The sequence below is a fragment of the Macaca fascicularis genome, chromosome 4 (assembly GCF_037993035.2).
Source record: "Macaca fascicularis isolate 582-1 chromosome 4, T2T-MFA8v1.1".
NCBI lineage: Eukaryota > Metazoa > Chordata > Mammalia > Primates > Cercopithecidae > Macaca > Macaca fascicularis.
In genome coordinates, this window is record NC_088378.1 from 159,763,315 (window position 1) to 159,786,720 (window position 23,406).

General features: G+C 41.8%; 1 protein-coding gene across 25 annotated transcripts in view; it reads right to left on the minus strand.

Moving 5' to 3' along the window:
• The window catches only part of PHACTR1 (phosphatase and actin regulator 1), a 580,504-nt gene that overhangs the window by 101,901 nt on the left and 455,197 nt on the right, over window positions 1-23,406 (minus strand). For 17 of the 25 annotated variants that reach the window (XM_065544413.2, XM_065544412.2, XM_065544411.2 and 14 more), the window contains one exon: window positions 4,570-4,737. In XM_065544413.2, coding sequence (XP_065400485.1) covers window positions 4,570-4,737 — 168 coding nt within the window. Of the gene's footprint in view, window positions 1-2,225; window positions 2,433-4,569; window positions 4,738-23,406 lie in introns of all 25 variants that reach the window. The other 8 variants (XM_005554017.5, XM_005554018.5, XM_005554015.5 and 5 more) reach the window with 1 other exon arrangement.

Genomic DNA, 23,406 nt, shown 5'->3' on the forward strand with positions numbered 1-23,406 from the left:
AGGTCAGGAGATGGAGACCATCCTGGCTAACACGGTGAAACCCCGTCTCTACTAAGAAATACAAAAAACTAGCCGGGCGAGGTGGCTGGTGCCTGTAGTCCCAGCTACTTGGGAGGCTGAGGCCAGAGAATGGCGTGAACCCGGGAGGCGGAGCTTGCAGTGAGCTGAGATCTGGCCACTGCACTCCAGCCTGGGCGACAGAGCGAGACTCCGTCTCAAAAAAAAAAAAAAAAAAAAAAAAAAAAAGAAAATCTACTGCCTGACGATCTGTCACTGTCTCCCACCACCTTTACATGGGACTGTCTAGTTGCAGGAAAACAAGCTCAGGGCTCCCACAGATTCTATATTATGGTGAACTGTATAATGATTTAATTATATATTACAACGTAATAATAATAGAAATAAAGTGCAGAATAAATGTAATGCACTTGAATCATCCCGAACTAATCTCTCCACTCCACCTCTGGTCGGTAGAAAAATGGTCTTCCACAAAACTGGTCCTTGGTGCCAAAAAGGTTGGGGACAGCTGCATTAAACTGTTATATATTCCTATCTACTTTGATACTTATTACAGCATTCCGCCTATTGTAGATATGCTGAATAAATATGTATTAATGTAGGGGCTTATTTTGTACAATGTTTAATCTTTCTTAAGGGGAATTTGACATCAAAGCCTTAAAGGGTGCATAATCTTTGACTCAACAGTTCTTATTTTAGAAACAAATTAAAGAAAACTCAGAACAGCTTATGAAGATATATGCAGGCTGTTGCAGTTGTTTGCTGTTGTGGTTTAACGATAAGGAAGATGGAAAAGCCTTAAGGGGTCAGTCAAGTAAACCCTGATCCATCCAAGCAGCTAATAAAATCATGTCGTGGAATACTTACTAACATGAAAATCACTTTACAACATATCATCAAGTGCAAAAAGCAGGTGACAAAACAATACATACAGCAACATTCAATTTTTATTCAATAGACAGACAGATGGACAGTGGATATTCCCTAGAAGCAGACCTATGGGACCTTTTCTCCTTTGTAGTTTTCTGTGAATTTCAATTTTTGGACACCGGACTAAAGTGTTATTGATGTGTTAGACGGTTCCGTTAGATGGAAATTTGCTCTTTCAAGCCATACACATCTGACATGGATGGACATATACATTAATAGATTAGTTTGACATGAGCTTATGTCTAAGATGGACTCTTATAGAACTCAGTATCACGTGAAAGACAGCCTGCTATGGAAACAACATTAGCCAAACTCGGAGTTGAGAAACATAGCATCGATTGTGCCTCTATTACAGAATTCCTGTCAGCCTTGGAAGTCACTTATTTTTCTTGAACCTCAGTGTTTTTCCTATAAGATAGGTGAATATTTTTCCCTAATTCCACCCCCATTACATGTTACCAAATGGTATAGTGATGACCTAGGTATTATTTGTCAAAATACCGAACACTTTTTAAAAAGGCAGTCAGTCAGCATCAGGTGAAACTACTATCAAAGTTAGAGAAATGACCCTCTGAAATCTTTTAATCTCTGATTATACCACAGCCTTAAATCGCAAAGTGGTATCTAATTCATGTGCCAAAGTGCAGTGAAGTACAGTTTCACTGAGTGCTCAATTTAATACCTGCGGATACATTCATTAAGTAACACTTCAAAAACACTGCAAAGTATGCGTGCAATCATTTTAGGACAACATTGCTAGGCTTACTCTTCTTTTAAAAGTATTTACCACATAATTTGCAGATTGTCTTTTTTTTTTTTTCCCCTAAGAGAACAGAACTGACATGAATTTTAATAGGAGAAATACACTAGGCTTCAGGTCAATAACTTAAAGACAAAAAATTTAAAACCTTGACAAACTCATATGAAGAAGGCACTATTCTTCATCTTTGCAAAAATGTTGACATTGAATCGACTTCACCTGGATGAGCAAACAATCTTGAATCAGTCACTTAAATACAATGTACACATTTACAGATACACATGACTGAAAGCTCTTGGCATAGGCCTGGTAGGTGGATATCAAATGCTGCTTGACACAAAAACACAAACCCTGGTCATGACTGCAGATATCAAGACACACACAGAAACACCCAAACATCCCACAGGGCAACCTCCCCAGAGAGCTGCCTTCAGGCCTCAGTTAAAAGAACAAGAGAAAAAGAAAATCCCTTGAAGGGAAGGAGGGACTGCTTGCCCCAGAAGACGTGTGCACTCACCTGTTAAGTGGTTGGCAATCCTGGTAGTGGGTTTGGGAGGCAGGGCCGGGGGCTGCTTGAGAAGGGGCAGCTGCTTCACTGGGGTCTCTTCATGGTCTCCAGGGAAAGCAGCAGGTTTTTTGGGGGGCAGTAGCAGGACTGGTTTGGCTGAAGGATCTTGGGACAGAAGGACTCCAGATTCACTGGCAGAGGGACTCTCTTCAGACACTGAGGGGACAACCACATGATACACAGGAGACATTACACAAACGCAGTGCAGGTGGGGCCAGCGGAGAACACAGGACAGGGACTCGGGTTGGCAACACAGCAGAGCACTGATGCTTCAGGCCGCCGCGCATGTGTAGAGAGCTACAGCAAGGACACCAGAAATCCAGTGAAGCAGGAGGGACAGATAGAGGAGGCAGAGGAAAAGAGAGAGAGGAGGCAGAGGAAAAGAGAGGGTGGAGGCAGGAAGAGCAACAGGGAGAAAGAGGAGGATGTTTTCTCAAACCATCAAACACTTCACCATTTCAAACTCAGCATTGGTCATACAAATCCTACGCATGCTCTAAGATGTGACTCATGGAGCATAGTAGGAATCACCAGGGTGGCCAGTGCAGAAGGCCCAGGGTGCAGAGCCCCTCTAAACCAAACCAGAACTGAATGCCAGCACCCTCGCTGGGGCCTGCTTGCCCTTGGCTGAGGGGCAAGAGGGAGTGGGTTCAAACAAGTGGAGGGGCTCAGTTTTGTCCACTGGGTCCGCTCTGTCTCTGCTCTCAGATCTGCAACACTGGGTACAGATGACAGCCTGGAATGCTGACATCACACAGGCTGCACCCCCAGGCGCTGGACGGCTGCTCCTCCAGGTTCTGGAGTGTCCGGCGCTGAGCAGCAGCCTCTTAGCCCAAATTCTGTAGTTTTAGCAACAGCATCCTGCCCCTGCCAGCTCCTGTAAACTTTGACGAGGCAGAACATGCTTTAAGTCAACCTTTTAATCTTCCACTTTCCTCTCTCTTCTTGCTCACCACAACGTTAGTTTTCTTTTGTCAATTCCTCCATTTCTCTTTGCACTGCATTGGACCTGCCTCTTCCTTTCCTTCATGGGGGAACCCCTGACTGGCTTTCATGAAGAGCTGTCATTGGGTGGTGGCACACACCTTCCTACCATGCAGGTAGCTTGGCTGATGACAGAGTGAAGCTCTGTGATTTTGCTGGAATGACAGATGTTTACTATAACAATCAAATCCACCTGACTTCAATGTCACAAGGACGCCTGGATTATTTTTTTAAATGCACAGCTTTCACTGGGAAACCCTCCCTGGGGTAGGAGGGTGTAACTCCGCTGCATCTCCTCTCACCTCCCGCCACAGCCTCAGTGAGAAAGCCTGTAAGGGACTCCTCCCCTCCCCAACCTCCTTCCTCCTCCCTGATCAGGTGTTCTGTGCGGCACCAAAGCCCTGCACAAATTCCTCATGAGCACTATATTCTCCTGTCTCAGGGAAACTATTATTATCAATGCGGCACACAGTGATGGAGCAGTGACTCGCCAGGTCCCACGGCGAAGCATGGGAATTAACCCTGTGAAACCCCATCCCTCCCACCGTCCCACGTGACTGCCTGTGGATGTGGATTTTGCACATGATGAGGAGAAATGCCTTCTACCTATACGCTGGATATTGCAAGAGGTTCCTCCTCCCAGACTCATCTCCTGACAACAAGTACCACTGCTCCCTAGCTGTCAGGAGGGACCTATTTTGGGGCAAATTAGGACCACTCTGCAAACCTTCTGAGAAAATGAGTATTGGCCACTTAGCCACCTTTGGACCAAAGAAGGAGATGACAGTCAGATGGCGTCAAAAATCAGCTATCGGCAGGATACAATTCAATCAGTAAATTATATACAATTTAATTGACAATTAAATTAATTGACTATATCCAGTAAATTGATACAAGTATTATCTGGCATACTGGGACGAAGACTAAAGGACCTTTCAAACAGAAGAATTAGATATGTATCATATAGAAATGTAGGATTCCTCAGCTTTATCTTAACAGAGATGAGTGTTAAAAAACAAAATAATAATATTTTAAATCATTAATGTTACAAAAATAAGCCATATCTTCTTTAAAGAGATGAAGGTAATAAAGAGTTTTTTTAAACACTGTAGAATAATAAGTGTAAATATATTCCATTTTTAAAAATACTCAGTATGTACTAAAAGCTAATCTGTTTTACTAAATTTCCAGATCCTTATGCTCAGGATAGTCCAAAATAAAATTCCAAGTCCAGCCAGGCCAAAGATCCCTGGTGTGTGGCTGGACTCGGTGTCCGGGACCTGCTCTACAATCCTGCCAGGGGCATTACCTGGCCCATCCATGATGTCTGACGGTTGGAGCACCTCATATGAGCAGGGATCCCGGGGCATTGGGACTGGCTCCATTTCGGACAGCGCAGGCAGAGACAGCTGGCTGGAGCTCAGGGACTGCCCATTTTCTAGGGAGTCCTCTTCATTGGATATGGAAAGTTCCCCATCTGTCAGAGAGAAAAGGAGATTGCAGAGTTAGACTAGGTCTGCCTTTCAAGAAGGAGTGACACTGCCTGCTGAGTCTAGATGCTGCTGAACAATCTCTATCAAGGTCAGCCTCTAAAACCAACATCTGTTCTTTTGCTTTTAAGACATTTAGTTGATCGTTAGAGATATGTTGTCTAATCATCAGGGCAACAATTTCCAATAGTCTTCAGCATTTTGCCTATTTTCTCTCTTTCTAACCTGAATCCATCACATTTTCTATGTTTTTGTTTGTTTGTTTGTTTGTTTTTGGTTTTTGTTTTTTTTGAGACAGAGTTTCACTCTTATTGCCCAAGCTGGAGTGCAATGGCATGATCTTGGCTCACTGCAACCTTTGCCTTCCAGGTTCAAGCAATTCTCCTGCCTCAGCCTCCTGAGTAGCTGAGATTACAGGCATGCACCACCACACCCGGCTAATTTTGTATCTTTAGTAGAGACGGGGTTTCTCCATGTTGGTCAGGCTGATCTCAAACTCCCCACCTCAGGTGATTCGCCCCCCTGGGCCTCCCAAAGTGCTGGGATTACAGGCGTGAGCCACCGTGCCTGGCCATTTTCTATGTATTTTTAAAAATAAAAAGTAAATTAACAAATTTTTTTTTCTCATAATTTCTAAAAACTTGGGAAAAAACTCAGCAGGCCTCAGGGATTAGAAGACCAGGATTGGGAATTCTTACTTGAGGGAGCAAAGGGCTTCACGTCACTCAACAGGCACCAAGGTCCTAGGAAAAACTCATCCCCTCTTCTGTTTGCCTCCACCCTCGTCCAATTTCTCTACTTGGGTAAAGGATTAGGACAGCTCTCATCTGCACCTAACAGGCTGCGGCCCCCCAGGGATGCTGGGAAGTGCCAGAATTCTCCCGGCATCGACCACCAATCATGCCGCGTAGCGTAAACTTTGATGTTGCTTAAAGCTCAGCAAAACAAGGACCACGGTGCAGGATCAAAGGCTCCCACACAATGGCCATTTGTCAAATCAAAATTCCCCCCGTGTGATTTCATCCTAGCCCAGGGGAGTCTTAGATAACTAGACATTAAAGTCAAATTAATTTTTAAAGAGGACTGAAAGCTGTTCCATCGAGATGAATAAACACCAGATGAAAGACTAAGTTCTGCCGAGTCAGAAACACAGAAAGCAGCAGAGCAATTACCTGACTTAAAACCAGAAGCAAGATGACGACTCGTAGAAAAGAAACAGTGAAGTGACTCCAAGGTGATTCTTGGGTAAATAATCCTTTCCTTTTGCTATGTTCCACCTCTAGTTTAATTTTATATATCAGTGATCTACAGTGGCACCGAATCCCTCCATGGTCCACCCCCCATTAGAGTCGGTCCAGTGAATATCTGTTTAACAGAGTAATCAACAAATCAAAAGGCCGGAAATAGCATATGATTCAAGGGCATATGGTGTTTGACCTGAATCTTCTATAAGCATAGAAAAAATATAATGAATGCCAAAAAAAAAAAAAAAAAAACCATCTGAAGCTGACAGTGTAAAAGCACTAGCATTTGAAGAGTGTGTGTGTTTTTTTTTCTTTTTTAAATTCAGCTTTTTTCTATGCCCAAAATGGTAGTAAAAGTTATTATAATTGGGATCAATAATATGATGATTACTCATTAATAAGAAAGCAAAAGCAGTGCAGACTGTAAGCCCATGCAATGGAAACCACACAGATGAACTGGAAGTCTCTGGGATGGGAAGGGCTAAGCGTCAGTATGTTGCTATCCCACCATGGATGCTCCCCAGTCTTCTTAACGTGCCTTTATGTAGCATGTTCAAACAGATGCCGTGGGAAGTAGCTCTGTTTCAATTTCCCAGTTGGTGGAATAATGATGCAGCTGCCATTCAGCCTAACACATCTCTAGGAAACCACTTTGATTCTTGATGTTCCGAGTATAATAAAAGTCCTGGATGAGACAACCAGAGGGGACAGAGGTCTCAGGGCTCTTGCCAAGTTCTGCTTCTTTGGGAGAAGGATGCAATCGAATGACTGCCATACATTTTAATAGTTAAAAGTACCAGAGAAGCAACATTAGAAAAAAGAGATGCAACTGCAGTCGGATGACTGTAGACTCTCTCCATGAATCCTGGGCTTTGCCGGTAACAGAGAAGCAATATTGCTCGCTCCTCTTGGGACATATTAACTCTTGAAAAATTGGGCTCTCTATAGATTAAAAATAATGTTGTCAAATCACAAAGGCCCAAACCACTTTGGAGAGGAAATAATCTTGGGAATTCCATTGTTATAATTGCTAAATATACATTTCCTTTGAAAAAGTAAAAACAGGAGAAGAAGGTGTAAGATGCTGATCATATCACCACCCTACCTAACAGAAACAGTTTCCTCTTTTTGCACATATTTTTCAAGATTGTAATCCTACTGTGAGCCAAATTTTGTGTCCTTCTTCCCCCATACTATTATAAACAGAACGATCATCTTAATGATTCTACTGGATGATTATGTATCGATATTTACTTGGCTAGCTCCCATTTGGTTGGTCACAAAGGGATAGATTTATGCTATTATGAAAAAAATGCAATGAGGACCATCATCCTACATGCAATTTTTCTGCAATTAGAATTCTCCCCCATTAGGATAAATTCCAGTAAATGAAATTTTCATGTATTACTATTCCAATGTCGAGTGACACATACATGGATCTTGTGAAATTGTTTTATTAAAGGATTTTCCAATTTACACAATTAGAAGAAATGTACAGACCATACACATTGTTTAGCTTTTGGCAATTTCTTCAACATTAATATTGACAACCATGTTCTGTCTGTCTCTATCTATCTATCTATCTATCTATCTATCTATCTATCTATCTATACCTATCTACCTACCTATCTATCAACCACCCATCCATCCATATATGTATATATGTAGCTAGTAGAAATAAATGAAAATCATTCAATAAGTACAAATTCATTATTAATATCATTTATGACCAAGGTGGGTAGCAACAAAAGTAAAAACTATTTGACTTGGATTTATTTAAGGATGGAATAATACTGCCACTTTTAAGTAATATTTTAAATTTTTTATTATGACATTTTCAAACACACACACACACACGAAACATTAATGTAATGGACCGTATATACCCATCATTAAGCTAAGGAATGATCTGGGAATTCCTAATGCTTGGTAATTCCAAGTGTTATGAATTTGAAGACTAGTCTCTCCATGTCCTGCTAGTATTTATCAGTACTGGGTTTTTTGTTGTTGTTATTGTTGTTGCTGTTTGTTTGATACAGGGTCTCACTCTGTTGCCCAGGCTGGAGTGCAGTGGCATGAACATGGCTCACTGCAGCTTCCATCTCCCAGGCTCCAGTGATACTCTCACCTCAGCCCCAAGAATAGCTGGGACCACAGGCCCACACCACCGTGCCCCACTAATTTTTATATTTTTTGTAGAGACAGGGTTTCGCCATGTTGCCCAGCCTGGTCTGGAACTCCTGGACTCAAGCGATCCACCCACCTCGGCCTCCCAAAGTGCTGGGATTACAGGTGTGAGCCACTGCGTCCAGCCTACCGATAATGTTTATTAGCATCTTTACCAGCATTTAAAAATTCATATTATTAAAAAAAACCTCCCCAGGAAGAATGCAACTTGCCCGACTAAGGTGAGGCTTAGGCATTTTTTGTATCCCCATCTAGCTAGGTCATCACCATCTTGTTAGTGTGGATGAGACAGTGTTCACTGAGTGTTGGAAATTATGCTGATGTTTTACATAACCTTCTAAAGTTATCTGTGATAATGGCTTTGAAAAATGGTACGCAATAACCTCCAATCATGAACTGCTTCCTACTAGAATTAGTAAAATGCACACGGCAGGAAGAAAGAAGGCAGGACAAGACATGGGTTAAGGCAGTGGTTCTCAAACTGTAGCTGGCATAGCAACCCGCTGGAAGCCATTAAAACACAGATTGCTGGGCTCCACCCCCAGAGTTTCTGACCTAGTAGTTTCTGGGTGAGACTCAAGAATGTGCACATCTAACAAGTCCTTGGGTGATGTTAGTGCTCCTTTTGTTGGTCAGGGTTCCACACTTTGAGAAAACACTGAATTAAGGATAAAGAGTCAAGGAGCCAAGAGAAACTGCAATGTAATTGTGCCTCATCCTGATGAGGTTTAGGGCAGGAAATGCTGGCTGTGTGGCTAACATGGGACAGAGAGTATGAGGAAGCAGGAGGTTGCATTGTCTAACCGTGGATCATGAATATGAATTTGGCACAAAGGACAATGGGGCTGGAGAGAGCAGAAGTGGAAAAGAAAAATGTGTTTCAGAGGCAGACATGTCTAACAAGGTAGAAGCAGGTTACAGAAGCAGCAGAGAATAGTATGCAGACGTCAGTGTAGGTCAATGTCATAAATTTTAAATCATGAGACATAGAAAGCAATGGATCTAAGATACAGAACTGGCCACCAAGATTGTGCCAGCCTTACTCTCCTTTTCTGGTGAAGCATAAGAAACAAAGATGTTAGGAGAGTCAAAGTTAACGCCAAATGAGAGAGAGTGAACAAAATATTTCAATAGACAAACATCTGTTGATGACAACGTGCATCATGTATCAGAAACCTCCAACCCCCCACAACGACCTCACGGAGAAGCCAGAGGTTTGCTGTTAGCTCATTATGATACTCATAGAAACAACTGCCCAGTAGGCTGCTGCCAGGGCCCTGGAGCTTACCCACACCCCAGCCTGCCTCTCCTCCCATAAGTGAGGCGTGAGTCAAACACCTCAAATGGATCTTGTCCAAATGGCTTAAAAGAATGGTTTGTTGCTACGTTATTGTTCTTTGTTTTGCTTTAGGGACACTCCCTGGTTTTGGGGTGATCAATATCAACTTCTGCTCAATTACATTTTCTCAAAGCTCATGGTTAACTGAAGTTGTTTTTTATAGATGACTGTCACTATGGAGAATGGGTGACAGGAATTCTTTCAGGCTGTCATGTAACAAAAGTTTCTATTTAAAAATAGATATAAAAATCTGATACGTGTATATATATACACACACACACACATATACACATACATACATATATGTGTGTGCATGTCTGTGTGTGTGTGTATATATACATATATATATATAGAGAGAGAGAGAGAGAGAGAGAGAACGAGAGAGAAACAGACAGATAGACAAACAGACAGTGTCTTGCACTCAGGGTCTTGCTCCATCACCCAGGCTGGAGTGCAGACTCTACCTCCTAGGTTCAAGTGATCCTCCCACTTCAGCCTCCCAAGTAGCTGGGACTACAGGTGCACACTACCATGCCTGGCTAATTTTTCTTTTTTTTTTTTAGAGATGGGTTCTTGCTATGTTGCCAAGGCTGGTCTTGAACTCCTGGGCTCAAGTGATCCTCCTGCCTCGGTCTCCCAAAGTGCTGAAATTACAGGCATGAGCCACCGTATCTGGTAAAATATTGTATGAAGGAAGGACATTTTGTTCTGAAAAGGCTCAGGGTTGAGGACCCTCTGGAGTTTAGGATTTTTAGAAGTGTCAACTCTAATTCTGAAAAACAAAAGTACATTAATGAATGTAAGCTCACCACTAAATCTGATTTTCTATGATATGAATTATGGTTTATATTTTTGAAAACCCATGTTTAAAATGTATCTCTAGTGAGCTAAGACATCCTTATTTAATAAATAACCATTGACTATGACTATGAAGAATTGCTTTATATCTATATATTGAACCAATATGGCAATACATTTCATACAGATCCAAAAACTGAAAATAAAATTTTAAAACCAGAATAAAAAAGCAGGAAAAATAGAATAGTAGAAACAAATATATATATATATATTTATTTATTTATTTATTTATTTGGGTTGTTCAAGAGGGAAGCCAGATGGATAGTTCTGACTTCCTCATAAAACTTTTTGATTTTTAATTTGCAAAAGGAAATGCTGTACACCAGATAGAAGAACAAAAGCAGCACAATGGAAACATATGTGCTACACAGAACTAATAAAAGAACAAACTCTTCCAAGTAGGAACAGTATTTGTTCTGGTAAATAAAAAATCAAGTCCCAGGTGCTACTTGTAAAGTGCAAAACCTTGCTAGGAATTAGAGAAATGCAAATGAAATGACCATGTGAGTCATGTGGATGCATGAAATTGTGTTTGAAATAATGTCAACTACAAAAGCAGGAATGGAGGACAGTATGCACATGTGGATTACAATGACATGAAAATGAAATATGTGTGCAGGTTGGCAAAGCTCTGAAGTGAATCTGGCATGATGTAGAACTTAATGATCATTCACTTTTTTTCCCCTGCAAGATGCTTACACTTATTTTTAAAAATACAAAAACAATTGCATGCTGCCGTGTTGCATTCAAACAATAATAGTTTGGTTAGAGGGGAAACCCATTCCTCATTCCTCTGGTTTCTACTCGGAGACATTTTCCCCACGGCTCCTGATGCTTGCTTACCCTCTTGCCCCTCTCCACTGCTGCCTCTTGCTGGGTATAAGCACTGGCCCCTGTGTCTCCACTGTGGGAGCCAATCCATCCTTTCCCTCCTGCCCTGGACCCGTGTTGATTCCAGATTCAGACTTTCCCAGTTGGGGGGTTGATTCCAGGTCAAGGCTAGGGGAGGAGCATGATCAGACCCATCAATGACTTCCTCCAGCCCAGCTTTTGCCAGTGATAAAGGAGATCCCCTACTTTGATCTCCCATTTGTCTTATTTCTCACATGGTTCAGAAACTCAGAGACAGAAGAAGAGTGCTAATAGAGGGCCCCTCAAATCCTTAACAGTCTGGAGACTCAAGGGAAGAGAATGCTTTTTCCACCTCAGGTAAAAAGAAATTGAAGGAGGCATTGACAGGTGATAGAAAGGATGGTGTTAGAAACCATGCTCTCCTGGGGGGCCTGCTAACCTCAGTTAACAGAGGTGTGCTGATGAGCGGCTCTAATTTATTCTCAGGAGAGACAGGTGGGGTGAAGTGCAGTTGCAGTGGAAAGGAGCCCTTTTATCAGAGCACAGGGAGAGCCCTGTTATCATCCTGGCCATCACTAGGTTGCAACAAGCCACTTAACTTCTGGGAACCTTAGTGTCTGCTCCTTGAAAAGAAAAGGACTGTGTTGGATGATGCCTGACTTCCTTGCAGATCAAAGTATTCTCTAGGGCTGGAAGAGACAAGAAAAAGCGCCCCCACCCAAACTTGCAAATCATCCTGAAATATCAGATGAGCTAACACAGCACAACATTTTATATTCAGGTTTTCTTTTTCTTGTCTGACATACTGTTTAGACCTATTACAGCAAGAACTAGAAAGTAAATGAATGAATTTCTGCTTTATTGTTGGCTAAATAAAATTTTATATTTTTACTTTTTTTTTTTTTTTTTTTTTGAGACGGAGTCTCGCTCTGTCGCCCAGGCTGGAGTGCAGTGGCGCGATCTCAGCTCACTGCAAGCTCCGCCTCCCGGGTTCCCGCCATTCTCCTGCCTCAGCCTCCCGAGTAGCTGGGACCACAGGCGCCGCCACCTCGCCCGGCTAATTTTTTGTGTTTTTAGTAGAGACGGGGTTTCGCCGTGTTAGCCAGGATGGTCTCGATCTCCTGACCTTGTGATCCGCCCGTCTCGCCCTCCCAAAGTGCTGGGATTACAGGCGTGAGCCACCGCGCCCGGCCATATTTTTACTTTTTAAAAACTTGTAAGTAAAGTTTTCACATAGATCTAGAAATCTGTGCTCTGCATAAAAAGCCTCTGTACACAGTAGAGAGGGAGGAAGAAATGAAAGGAGAAAGAAACATTGCTGGAGCATATTCGGTGTCCAGCATTATGTTGGACTTTTTATATATGATAGTAATAATAACAACCTCTGAAACAATATTTCAGAGAACTTACTATGTGCCAGGCTGTGTTTACTTTTTCCTTCCTTCCTTCCTTCCTTCCTTCCTTCCTTCCTTCCTTCCTTCCTTCCTTCCTTCCTTCCTTCCTTCCTTCCTTCTTTCCACTCATCCATCCTATGAAGTTAGTACCAAAATCACTCTTATTGTTTAGAGAAAAGTGAACATTAGAAAGTTAAATAACTTGTGTGAAGTCCCTAGCTCAGTAGATGCTGAACTAGTACTATATGGTGAGAGAGAGAGAGAGAAAGAAAGAGAGAGAGAGAGAGAGAGAGAGAATGTGATTTAACTTAAAATGACTTATTTGGAAATTCTAATTCCTTAAGGATGGCAAGAACAATATAGAATCCTTTATAAATAAGACATGTACTTGTCATTAACAAAACTCAAACTCTCTTAACTGTTAGTCCTTGTAGCAGAGGATAATGAACATCATGAAACCATGACGACATTTATGCTTCCATTGTAAAGAAACATTATGTAAGTGAAGTGCCATGTGACAATTTTAGACTAAAAATGATAAGAAGAATTAGCTACACTGCATCTTTTTTGGTAATGCAAATGTGTTGAATTTACACATGCATGCTTGCAAAAATTCAAACACATTTTAATTTACTGATGATCACCTATGGCTATAGTTAGCAAAATAAAAAAGTCAAGCCACCTTATGTTAAAGCAAATAATTATCCTTGTGAAGACACAGAAGAGGAGCCTAACGCAAGCATTTGCTAATTGCCTTTTCTCTCTGAGACAAGAGCTGCTGTTCAGCAAATTCTGTGTTCCCATTTTAGCTTCCCAGACATGCCCTCTGTGCATCTCAAATGGAAAGTCTAAGGTGCTTCCCACACAAGTGTCATTCTGGTGTTAGTGGTCCTAACATTAGTGAGGCTGAAATAGAGACTTCGTCTTATGTACTTTTTTGACATTGATATATGTTTTCTATGTGACTAGAAAAAAAATCCACTCATTAAGGGGCATAGCCATTGTTTTGTATCTCAGAGAGGTGTCGTTTTAGCAACAAGATGCAGAGCTTTGAAAAAGCTTCCGTTAATCCCAATGACCTTTTAGATCACTGTAATCGAAGCTACCAATTGCCCTGATAGTCAGTAAAATACTGTAAAATGACGTGTTGAATAACAGTTAATTAAGTAATAATTTATTTAAGGATTAAGGATTTCCTCGATGGATTAAAAGCTCTAAGCCTAAGAAACTGGAAATGTTTCTGTGGCATTTGTCGATCTCTGTTGGAGATATTTTCTCCAGTTTGCCTGAGTTTAGGGAGTTGGTGTGATTACATGGTGCCATAGTTGTCATTTTAAAGAATTTTAAATGTAGAGCATAGAAAGCAATATATTCTTATTAAATGTTGCCTATTTACTAATGAGTGTTACTATAATTTGATGCTTGGGTGGTTAAAAAGACTTGAGAGTCTTACCTGGAAAAAAACCAAAAAACAAAAAACGAAGTCAGTGCAAAAGTAATTGCAATTTTTGCCATGACCTTTAATTAAAGCTGCAATTATATTTGTACCAACCGAATACATTAGCTATTTGGCATTTCTGGAGTTTTCCAAGTGAGGAAAAGTCATTTTGTGTGTGTGTGTACGTGTTTAAAAGTCTCTGTGCACTGTCAGGATTTGAGGCAGACGCTGTAGGGTTCTGTAGGACCAGGGAACCTGTATTTTCAGAATCCACAAGTCAGAGAATCTTTCAGTTTCTTACCCCTACCTGCAGCCAAGTCTTTGGATTATTCTGACGAGTATATATGCAAGAACAATCTTGCAAGAGCCATGATGTTCTTTTCTGTCTCATGCAGGCATCTCACGAAATCCTTCTGAATCCAACTACCTTGAAAAGCTGTGCAAAATTTATTTTCATTCTCAGAATTTAATTGATTCTCTGTTACTTGGAGTGGATATTTTCACACATGGAATGAAATGGTACCTGTTTTTGTACTCAAAGGATCTTCTTGCTTTTTGTTATTGTGGTTATTGTTCTGAGTTTAATATCCTATTTTGATTTTAATAGGCTTTTCCTCTTGCTGAGACGCCTTTGCCTAAAACATTAAATAGGTGAGATGCAATGACTTTCCATCACAAGAGTGGCAAAGACATTGACCCCGGGTAGCTTGTTTCAGCTGCACTTCCCTGGAGCTGTGTCCTGCTGAATTTATTAGTATCTGCTGCCACTGACTGCATCTCATGGTCAATAAACCATGGCTCATGTGGAGTCTGGGCTGCTTCCCCTGCCTTCAGCCTCCTGGTAACCTGAGCGCCTCATTACATGGAATTGTGTGGTGCTTGTCTCCCAGGTATGGTTATGCCTCCTCAGCAGTCTGCACGCCAAGTGCATTGGTTCTCAGATGATGTATCCTCATGAACTATCAGGGCTCTGACCACTATTTCCAAATAATGACTCTGACTCCAAGGTTTGTAGCTGAAAGAGGAGTTACCATCTTGCTATTTCTGGGCATTTTGATATAAAAAATGCAACTGGGGCACAGATTGAATAGAAAATGAACACAATGTCACAGTTTCTCTCTTATGGAATATGATAGTCTGAATCTCACAGAATCAATCATTGTGCAAGGGGCCTCTTTCATCATTAATAGGGTAGCCCAACTGAGCCTAGCATTCAAGATTTTAGAAAAGGCTAGAGTTGGCTGGGCGCGGTGGCTCACACCTGTAATCCTAGCACTTTCGGAGGCCGAGGTGAGCGGATCATCTGAGGTCAGGAGTTCAAGACCAGCCTTGCCAACATGATGAAACCCCATCTCTACTAAAAATACAAAAATTAGCTGGGTGTGTTGGCACATGCCCGTAATCCCAGATACTTGGGAAGCTGAGGCAGGAGAATTGATTGAACCACAGAGGTAGTGGTTGCAGTGAGCCCAGATTGTGCTATTGCACTCCAGCCTGGGCTACAAGAATGAAACTCCATCTAAAAAAACAAAAAAAAAGTGGCTAGAGTTGGGGGAGGGAAATTATAGGGGATGGCCATTTCAAAATTTGCACAGCTCTGTTTCTGTAAGCTGGGCTTTCAAATAGGACATTCACTAGACACATGTAGTGGTATTCAACTTCATTAAAATTGAATAAAATTCACAAAGCAGTTCCTCAATCAGAGTAACCACGTTTTAAGTGCTCCACCACCACACATAGCTAGAGGCGACTGCATTGGTCGACGCAGATGACAGAACATTTCTGTTCCAGTTGAAAGTTCTACGGGACAGCATCGCTCAAGGTAGACTTGAAAATCACAACCATGGGACTTACGTGTATGCAAAAGTCAATCCATTTCTGGAACACAGAGGTTAAAATGATGCTGCTACACTGATCTCCACCATAACGAGTGTCTGGCTCAGTGTACTGTAGTCCTATTAGAGAAATGGCAGTTGTGGGAAACCTGGAGTGCTGGGATGGGGGATGAGCTCCAGGGCACACATGGACAGTGGGAGTCCTGAGAGCAGTGAGACAGAACTACAGAGGCAGACGTGGCCCTTGGAGGAGTCCTGAGCCTTCAGTGGATCTCGGTTCTACCTGAGCAGAAGTGAGGTGGGGTGGGGATTGTGAAGAGGGCTTGAGAAAAGTATCAAAGGAAAGCAGAAGAGCAGGGAGAGCAGGTGGCTGGTGGAGACCAGAGCTAACCTTGATGGAGCACCTGCTTTAAGCAGGTGGTGACCTCACTTCCCACATTGGATGATGTCCTTTAAGCCCAAATGCGATTATGTCTTTTATGAGATGACAGGCAAGGGCCAGAATGGAGCTGAAGAGTTCATCATTCCATGGGAGGATGGAATGATTCCCAGAGACTCTAGGAGGATCACCCGGTTGGTAACAGACTGCCTTCAATCAAGCCAGGCTTGGGCCTGGGAATAGCGAGAGGGGATCAAAGGAAAGCATGGCCTTGCTGGGGTCCTGGGGTTATATTCAATCAGAAAGCAGAGTCTAGAGAGATGAAAAGATGCCCTGTATTTTCCATAGACAGAACACGAGGGAGCCAGAACCGGAATCCCTGGCTCAGGACTCCTATAAGAGTACTGTCCATTTGGACATTATTAATGGGGTGGCGTGCCCCATTGACTTGTCTAACTTTACACAAGTCTGGGGCAAAAGCATGAAATCTGGAACCTTTTTCTAAGCTATTTCCAGCTTTTCCTTCATCAGCTACTAGATTCCCAAAGTTTGGCTGCTTTCTAGTTATAAAGGTCAATGCATGTCAGTGACTGGGGAGTAATAAAGCATTGGAAGGCAGGGGACACGTGGATGAGGCAGTGATGCCCACCATGCCCCATGTACCCTGCCCTGCCGTGAGTTCACAGGAGGGGTCCAGGTAAGCAGTTAGAAAGGGGGGTTTCATGGTGGATATTCCAATATGAATTTACATTATGCAGCAGCACTCAGGGAGTTGACTGTACTTGTAATACTTTAAGTTTATGGAAACATTTGTCAAAATTAGGGGAAAAATATCTGGTGGTTATCTGCCCAAATTTTCATCTATGAGACATGAGGGCAATCCTGAAAAACCTTTGGTGCAAAATTTTCATGCTATCGTCAAGATGCCAAGAAGATATAGCCTTCGTTTGTTCCCTGTACACTGTGGTATACACATGTGATGCAGGAATTACTGCAGCCATCTTGTCACCATGAGGAGTTACAGCCAGAGGATGGCATCCATTAGCCATGGTATACAGCTGATGAATGAACCAGCCCGGGAGCTGCCCTACCATTGGACTTTATTATGTGAGTTTCATTCTTTCATGCAATAAATATGAAATGAGCACCAACAAACTCTAAGATTGTTGAAGGCATTTGGAATACCTCAGAGGACAAACATACAAAAATGATTAGCCTGCGGACTTTCTGAATTTGCTTATTGTTTTAGTCTCTTTAACCTTTTTATTACCTGCATCCAGAGCATCTTAACTTACACCCTGCTGACTGCATATTGGCTTCACAGGTAACTGAAGAATCTACATAATAGCATAAACGTAATCAAAAGGGCACTTCTTATTCCTGATCGTTTTCTCATTCCTTGTCTTGTTTGATGTGTCTGCATTTGACCATGCGAGCAATTTTGCCTCCAGCTGAGCAACAGTCTCTTGCCTTGGCTTCCATAATGCTACACATTTCTGGTTGACCTCTTATTTTTTGAGCACTTCTTAGTTTTTGAGGGTCCTTCTTACTCCTAGATCATTTTTTTACTCCCCAAACATTAAATGTTGGGGTTCCATGGAGATTTCTATCAGGGCCACCTTATTTTCCTACTCTACATTCTCTCTGAGAAATACCATCAATTTACATGACTTTACAGGATGTATACACTGACCAGTCCAAACCATCTCCAGCCCAGCCCAGCCCAGATCTCCCTTGAGTTTCATGTCTGTATATTTAATGGTCTACTTAGCTATTTGGATATCTGAGACTCAATGGAGACAAATCATCACAATGTTTTGTGTCCTAAACTCACTTCTCTTGGGATCCCAGCTCAGGGAATGGTCTACCCAGTCGTCCAAGGCCAAATCCTAAGTCGCAGCCCTGCCTACTCCCTTTCCTCACTTCCCCAAATCTAAGTGGTCACAGGGCCCTTTTGACCTCACCTCCTAGAACTCTCCAGTCCTCTCTTTTTCCCCACGCTTACTACTCTTTTCCCACTACCCACCATCACATCATCTGAATCCCAGCAACAGTCAGCTAGCTGGTATCCCTGATTCATGTCTTGCTCTCCTTGCAAGTCAGTCTCCCTGCAGGCAGTGTGATGAGGCTGCAAATCTGATTATGTGGAAAACCCTCCCAAAGCACCTCACCATTCTCAAGATGAAGAATAAACAATGAACATAACTTTCCAGCCTGCATGATCTGTCCTGACTCTCCCTTTCCTTACAGACATGCTGGGCACTCTTACCCCTTCCCTTCATTTATTCCTGACTCTGTGTCTCCAACTGTACTGGCCCTTCGGCTTGTAACATTCCCTTACCCCTCCGATCTTCTCCAGCATAATTCTTACTCACCCCGCAGGGTTCCTCTAAGATACTGCTCCTTCCAAGATGCCTTCCCTAAGTCCCCAGACCTGGATGAGTGATGCTTCCACATGCACCTGAAAATCCTATCCTTTCTCCATTGTAACTGCCAAGCAGCCTAAACCCATCACCAGCACTGTAAGTTCTATTAGCCAGAGATGCCTGGCTTGGCCTTCCTAGTATTCCTGGTGCCCAGAATGGTGCCTGAAACACAACAGGTACTCACAAATATATAATGAATGAGTACATTTAAGGGGAATGCTTACTCATTACAATAATAATGATTATTACTTCATTCATTCTTTAGGCTTGGGATAGTGGTTTTCTGAGAGAACAGTGTTGCTTAAGAGAATTTTTTATCACAATTGCTCTTTATTCTTATTGTTTAAGCCACTTTCCATCTGTCTTAATGTAACACCTTTACATTTTTAAAGGTGGATTTTGTTTAAAAAGCAAGTCCAAGTAAACCTATTGTATTAAGTGCTTAGGTGCTACACAAATGATTATAGGTTGTTGATGCTGAAAGTAAACACTCTTTTCATTTTCACATGGTTACTCCAAATCACAGCTTTCAGAAAATGCCATTTCTAGGTGAGACATCAGAAACAGCTAAAAATGTGACAAACAACAGTGCCTGGGAAAGGTTGTGAAAAGCATTTCCTATAAACGTCAAGATTTAAGTCTATGCACCTGGAATACCAGATAAACTATGGGATTTAAGAAGGCTCGAGTCTACATTTGTCTCCTCTAATACAGAGGAGAAGTTTTATTTTTATTTTTAAAATATGATGACCTTTTAATTTAAATATCGGGCTTTTTCATCTTGAATGTCAGAAGAGGAAAACTGCGATCCCCCGTGTAAAAGAGTTGTCCATCTCAGGAAGCTTCTGTTTGTGTTTATAATTAAACATAACACCTTCCAAAATGTTGCTCCAACCTGATTAGGGAAAACAACATACCTCAATGCACTTTATTACTTGCTGTGGCATGTTATCTCTAATTCCCAGCACACAGTGGAAAGCAAAGTTGCTCGCTGGCATGCCGTCAGTTTTATTCTTTCCTTGCAGGATACATGCCCTCCTGATCTCTTTTCCCCTCCCTGTGGGATTACCTCTTCCCCCAGGTCTAGGTAGGACTGCAGTGGAAACTACTAGGTGAGCTGTGGCAGCCTCAATGATCTCACTGCAGGCTGCCACATTTAGGGTGTGGAATTGTCCAACATGCAGGGACAATGCCATTTCATCGGATGGTAGAGAACTGGTCTTCTTTTCTCTCCCCATCCTCCCAACAAAAGATACATCCATGTGAATTAAACATACCCATACTACACAAAGCGAGTGACATTGTGATAGAATTGAGGCTTCACAGAGAAATTCAGTGATGGAAATAGCACAACTACCAACATTTTACAAATATAGCATCATGTTTATTTGTAGAGATTACTTGCAACAGCCACTAATAGCAATATTTATTAAGATTCTCTGACAACCAATGGGCATACCTTTCCTGTGTCCCTATAAATCCCAAATGAAGAACATATGATCTCAGCAGGGGTTTTAAGAGTTCACACGCACTGGCTGTGACTTAGGTTGCATCAGTAACCTTTCTTGGCTTCAGCTGCTTCCTGTCTACATTGGAATAATCAGTAGCTAGCCAGGTGACTTCTTGAGATTCTTGTTAAGTCTGAGAAATATTATCACTATTTTACTAACAGCCAAACAATATACAGTTGATCCTTGAATGACACGGGTTTGAGCTGCATAGGTCCATTCGTATGTGAATTTTTTTCAACCACAGATTGAAAGACCTGTGTTTGGGGGGCTGATGTTCTGCATACATGGGTTTCACAGGGCTGACTATGGGCCTGGAGTATGTGCAAAATTTGGTATGGGAGGTGGTTCTGGAACCAATCCCTTGCGTACACCTTGGGATGACTATACTATTGACTGACATTGCTATATTTTTCCCATAACACTTAAAGACACTATCTGAAAGTAGGGCATTTGGCATCCATGTATACAAATATATGCATAATATAATATCACCTATTTAAATAACTGGTAGTAAAGTTTTATGGACCATAAAACTGAATAAACAAGGGGGATCGGTGTCGTTAGTATTCTGGATTTCACCAGTGCAGTGAATAAACCAGGTCACGTGAACATGCAGAAATTACCTCATGCCTGCATTCACTGCTTTCTATTAGCATTTGCTGAACATCGATTTTGTCCCAGGCACTGCTATAGACACTTGGGCTACAACAGGGAACAAATTAGATGAAGACCCCTGCCCTGCTTGGTGGAGATTATGAAGTGAGGAGAGAGAGACAAGAAAAAATTAACATAATAAACAGATAATTTAGAGGCGTTTGAAGGTGGAAGGCGATAGGAGATAGAAGAAAAAAAGGAAGAAGGAGGGTAAGGGGTCCAAGAACTTAGAGAAGGTGGCAGCAATTTTAAACTTGGTGGTCACAGAGTAAGCTTCACTGAGAAGGTGACACTGAGAAGGTGACACCTCCGCCTGGAATGAGGAACAGCCATCTGGATATCTGGGGGAAGAGGCTTCTGGAAGACGGTGCAGCCAACACAAACCTCAAGGGCCAGGAAGCAGGGCTGAAGTGGCACTAGGGAAAGGGAATTTGTAGAGGGATGAAGAGAGTGAAAATAAAAGTTAGGGGTTGCGGGGCAGATCATGCAGGGCTTTAGGCTGTTGTAGAGACCTGGAATTTCTGAGTGAAATGTGGAGCCACTGCAGGCTTTGAGCAGGCAGTGACATGCTCTGATTTACCTGGTAATGAGAGAGAAGCAAATGCCACAGAGAGGCCTTCATTGAAAAGAAACATCCCGGGGCAATCTGAAGAACTTAAGGGCTCATGAATGAAGTTACAAGTTGCCTTAAAGTCGTAGTAGGATCAGGTTTCAGAATCTGGGTGCCCATGCCCCTGTTTGAGTCACTCGGTCACTTCATTTAGATCTCTGTGAAAATATCACCTCCTGCAAGAGGTTCTCCATGATTGCATTGACCTAAAATCACAACCCCCTTCTCTTGACTTTATTTCCTTACCCTGCTGTTTCGTTCTTCTTCAGAGTGCTCATCACTCCTTGGCAATAAATACTATATGTATTATTTCCTATTTCTGAGTAGAAGGTAAACTCTGAAATGGTAAGATTTTGCAATTTTGGTTATCACTGTAGCTCCATACTGAGACAACTCCTTGGCATGGAGGGAGCACCTGGTGCCAATTTGTTGAATGAATAAATACATGCAGTAGTCCAGGAGCCAAGGACAACTTTGTTTAATTAAACTTTGTTTAGTTTGTTTAAATTAAGTTCAAATTTAAGCAAATAGGTCATAAGATTGAGGAATAAATAAAAATGAACTGTCGAACTACAGATTATTTTACACCATTAATTGGTTTAACATTTTTACTATTTAGAGTGTTGGCGGTTCATCTTAATGTTTAAGTTGTGTTCTTTATAAGACAATCATATTGTAGAAAATCGGGAAAATGGGAAAAAAAGAACCTATAATTTTACGTCTGTGTTACCATCACAACTAACATAATTTAAAATTTCCTTTTATGTGGTTTTGAAAGTGCGTTGCATTCCTACCTGGCCTACTATGTCTAGAGATCAAACTATTTCCTCTGATTCTAAAACTTTTGTCTAAATCTCTGGACTGTAAAATTATGTGATTCAATATGGAAGCCAGTAATAATAATAATAAAAGAAAACTGTCGAATAACTACGCTCTGCTTGTCTAACACACTCTGTTAAATGAGGAATCTCTGCGCTAGTTCAGTCGACATTTGAGATTATTTTTCTTAGACCCAAGCTCTCATTTTGCCTGAATTAAATTCATTGACCAGTTTGGGATTTTAACCCACCAAGAAAAATGGAAAGAATTTTGAGAACTGTCAGAGTAATAAAACCTCATTAATTCTGTGTGTGCTCCGTCCAAATAATTATGATTCTCAAATCACTACAGTTTATTTTCATGGTTTCTATGAACAAGTGGGGCATTATCAAGCAAAATCAATAATGTAAAAAGCACTGGAAGGGAAAATCCTACCCACTAAAGACAAATTATTTTCCACCACGTTAGCAGTATCGTGCACACAAACAGGATAACTGCAGCACAAACAGAGGCGGGGCCTGGAGGCTGCATGCAGGTGGATGGGCTGACATGGTCATTACGAATCAATGCGGCAGCTGTCAGGGTCCATGCATCTCTGGTGGAAACGATTTTGCTGCTGGTAACTAGTTAGAGTCATGTGTGCTAACACAAGGAGGTGGTGCAAAATGAGGAATTACCAGCCAGGCAACATGGAACGGTTGTTCCAAAGCTATGAGATTTATTCTTGAAACGAACAACTTAAGAAAACAATTACAGTCTCTGCCATTTGCTGTTCATCATGCTGTGGCAATAAAATGTTATTTGCTTTACCCCCCAGAATCTCAGATACAGGAAAAAGAATGACATTATAGAAAGGGAAGAACAAATGACAGGAAAATGACTTGCTTAGAGGCTAAGAGGAAAGCCAGGTGGAACCGAATTCAGCTACAGAAGACTGGGTTCTCGGTGGACACTGACACGAAGGCCATTCTGAGGAGGTCATAGATCTTTGTACTTTTTTAATCCTCAGACAAAAGGGGACAGTGATGTCTACCCTTCTGACTTCTTGGACCTGTTGACAGGGTCACCTAGGATGAGGCACATAAAGGGTTTGAAGGAAATATAAAGGAC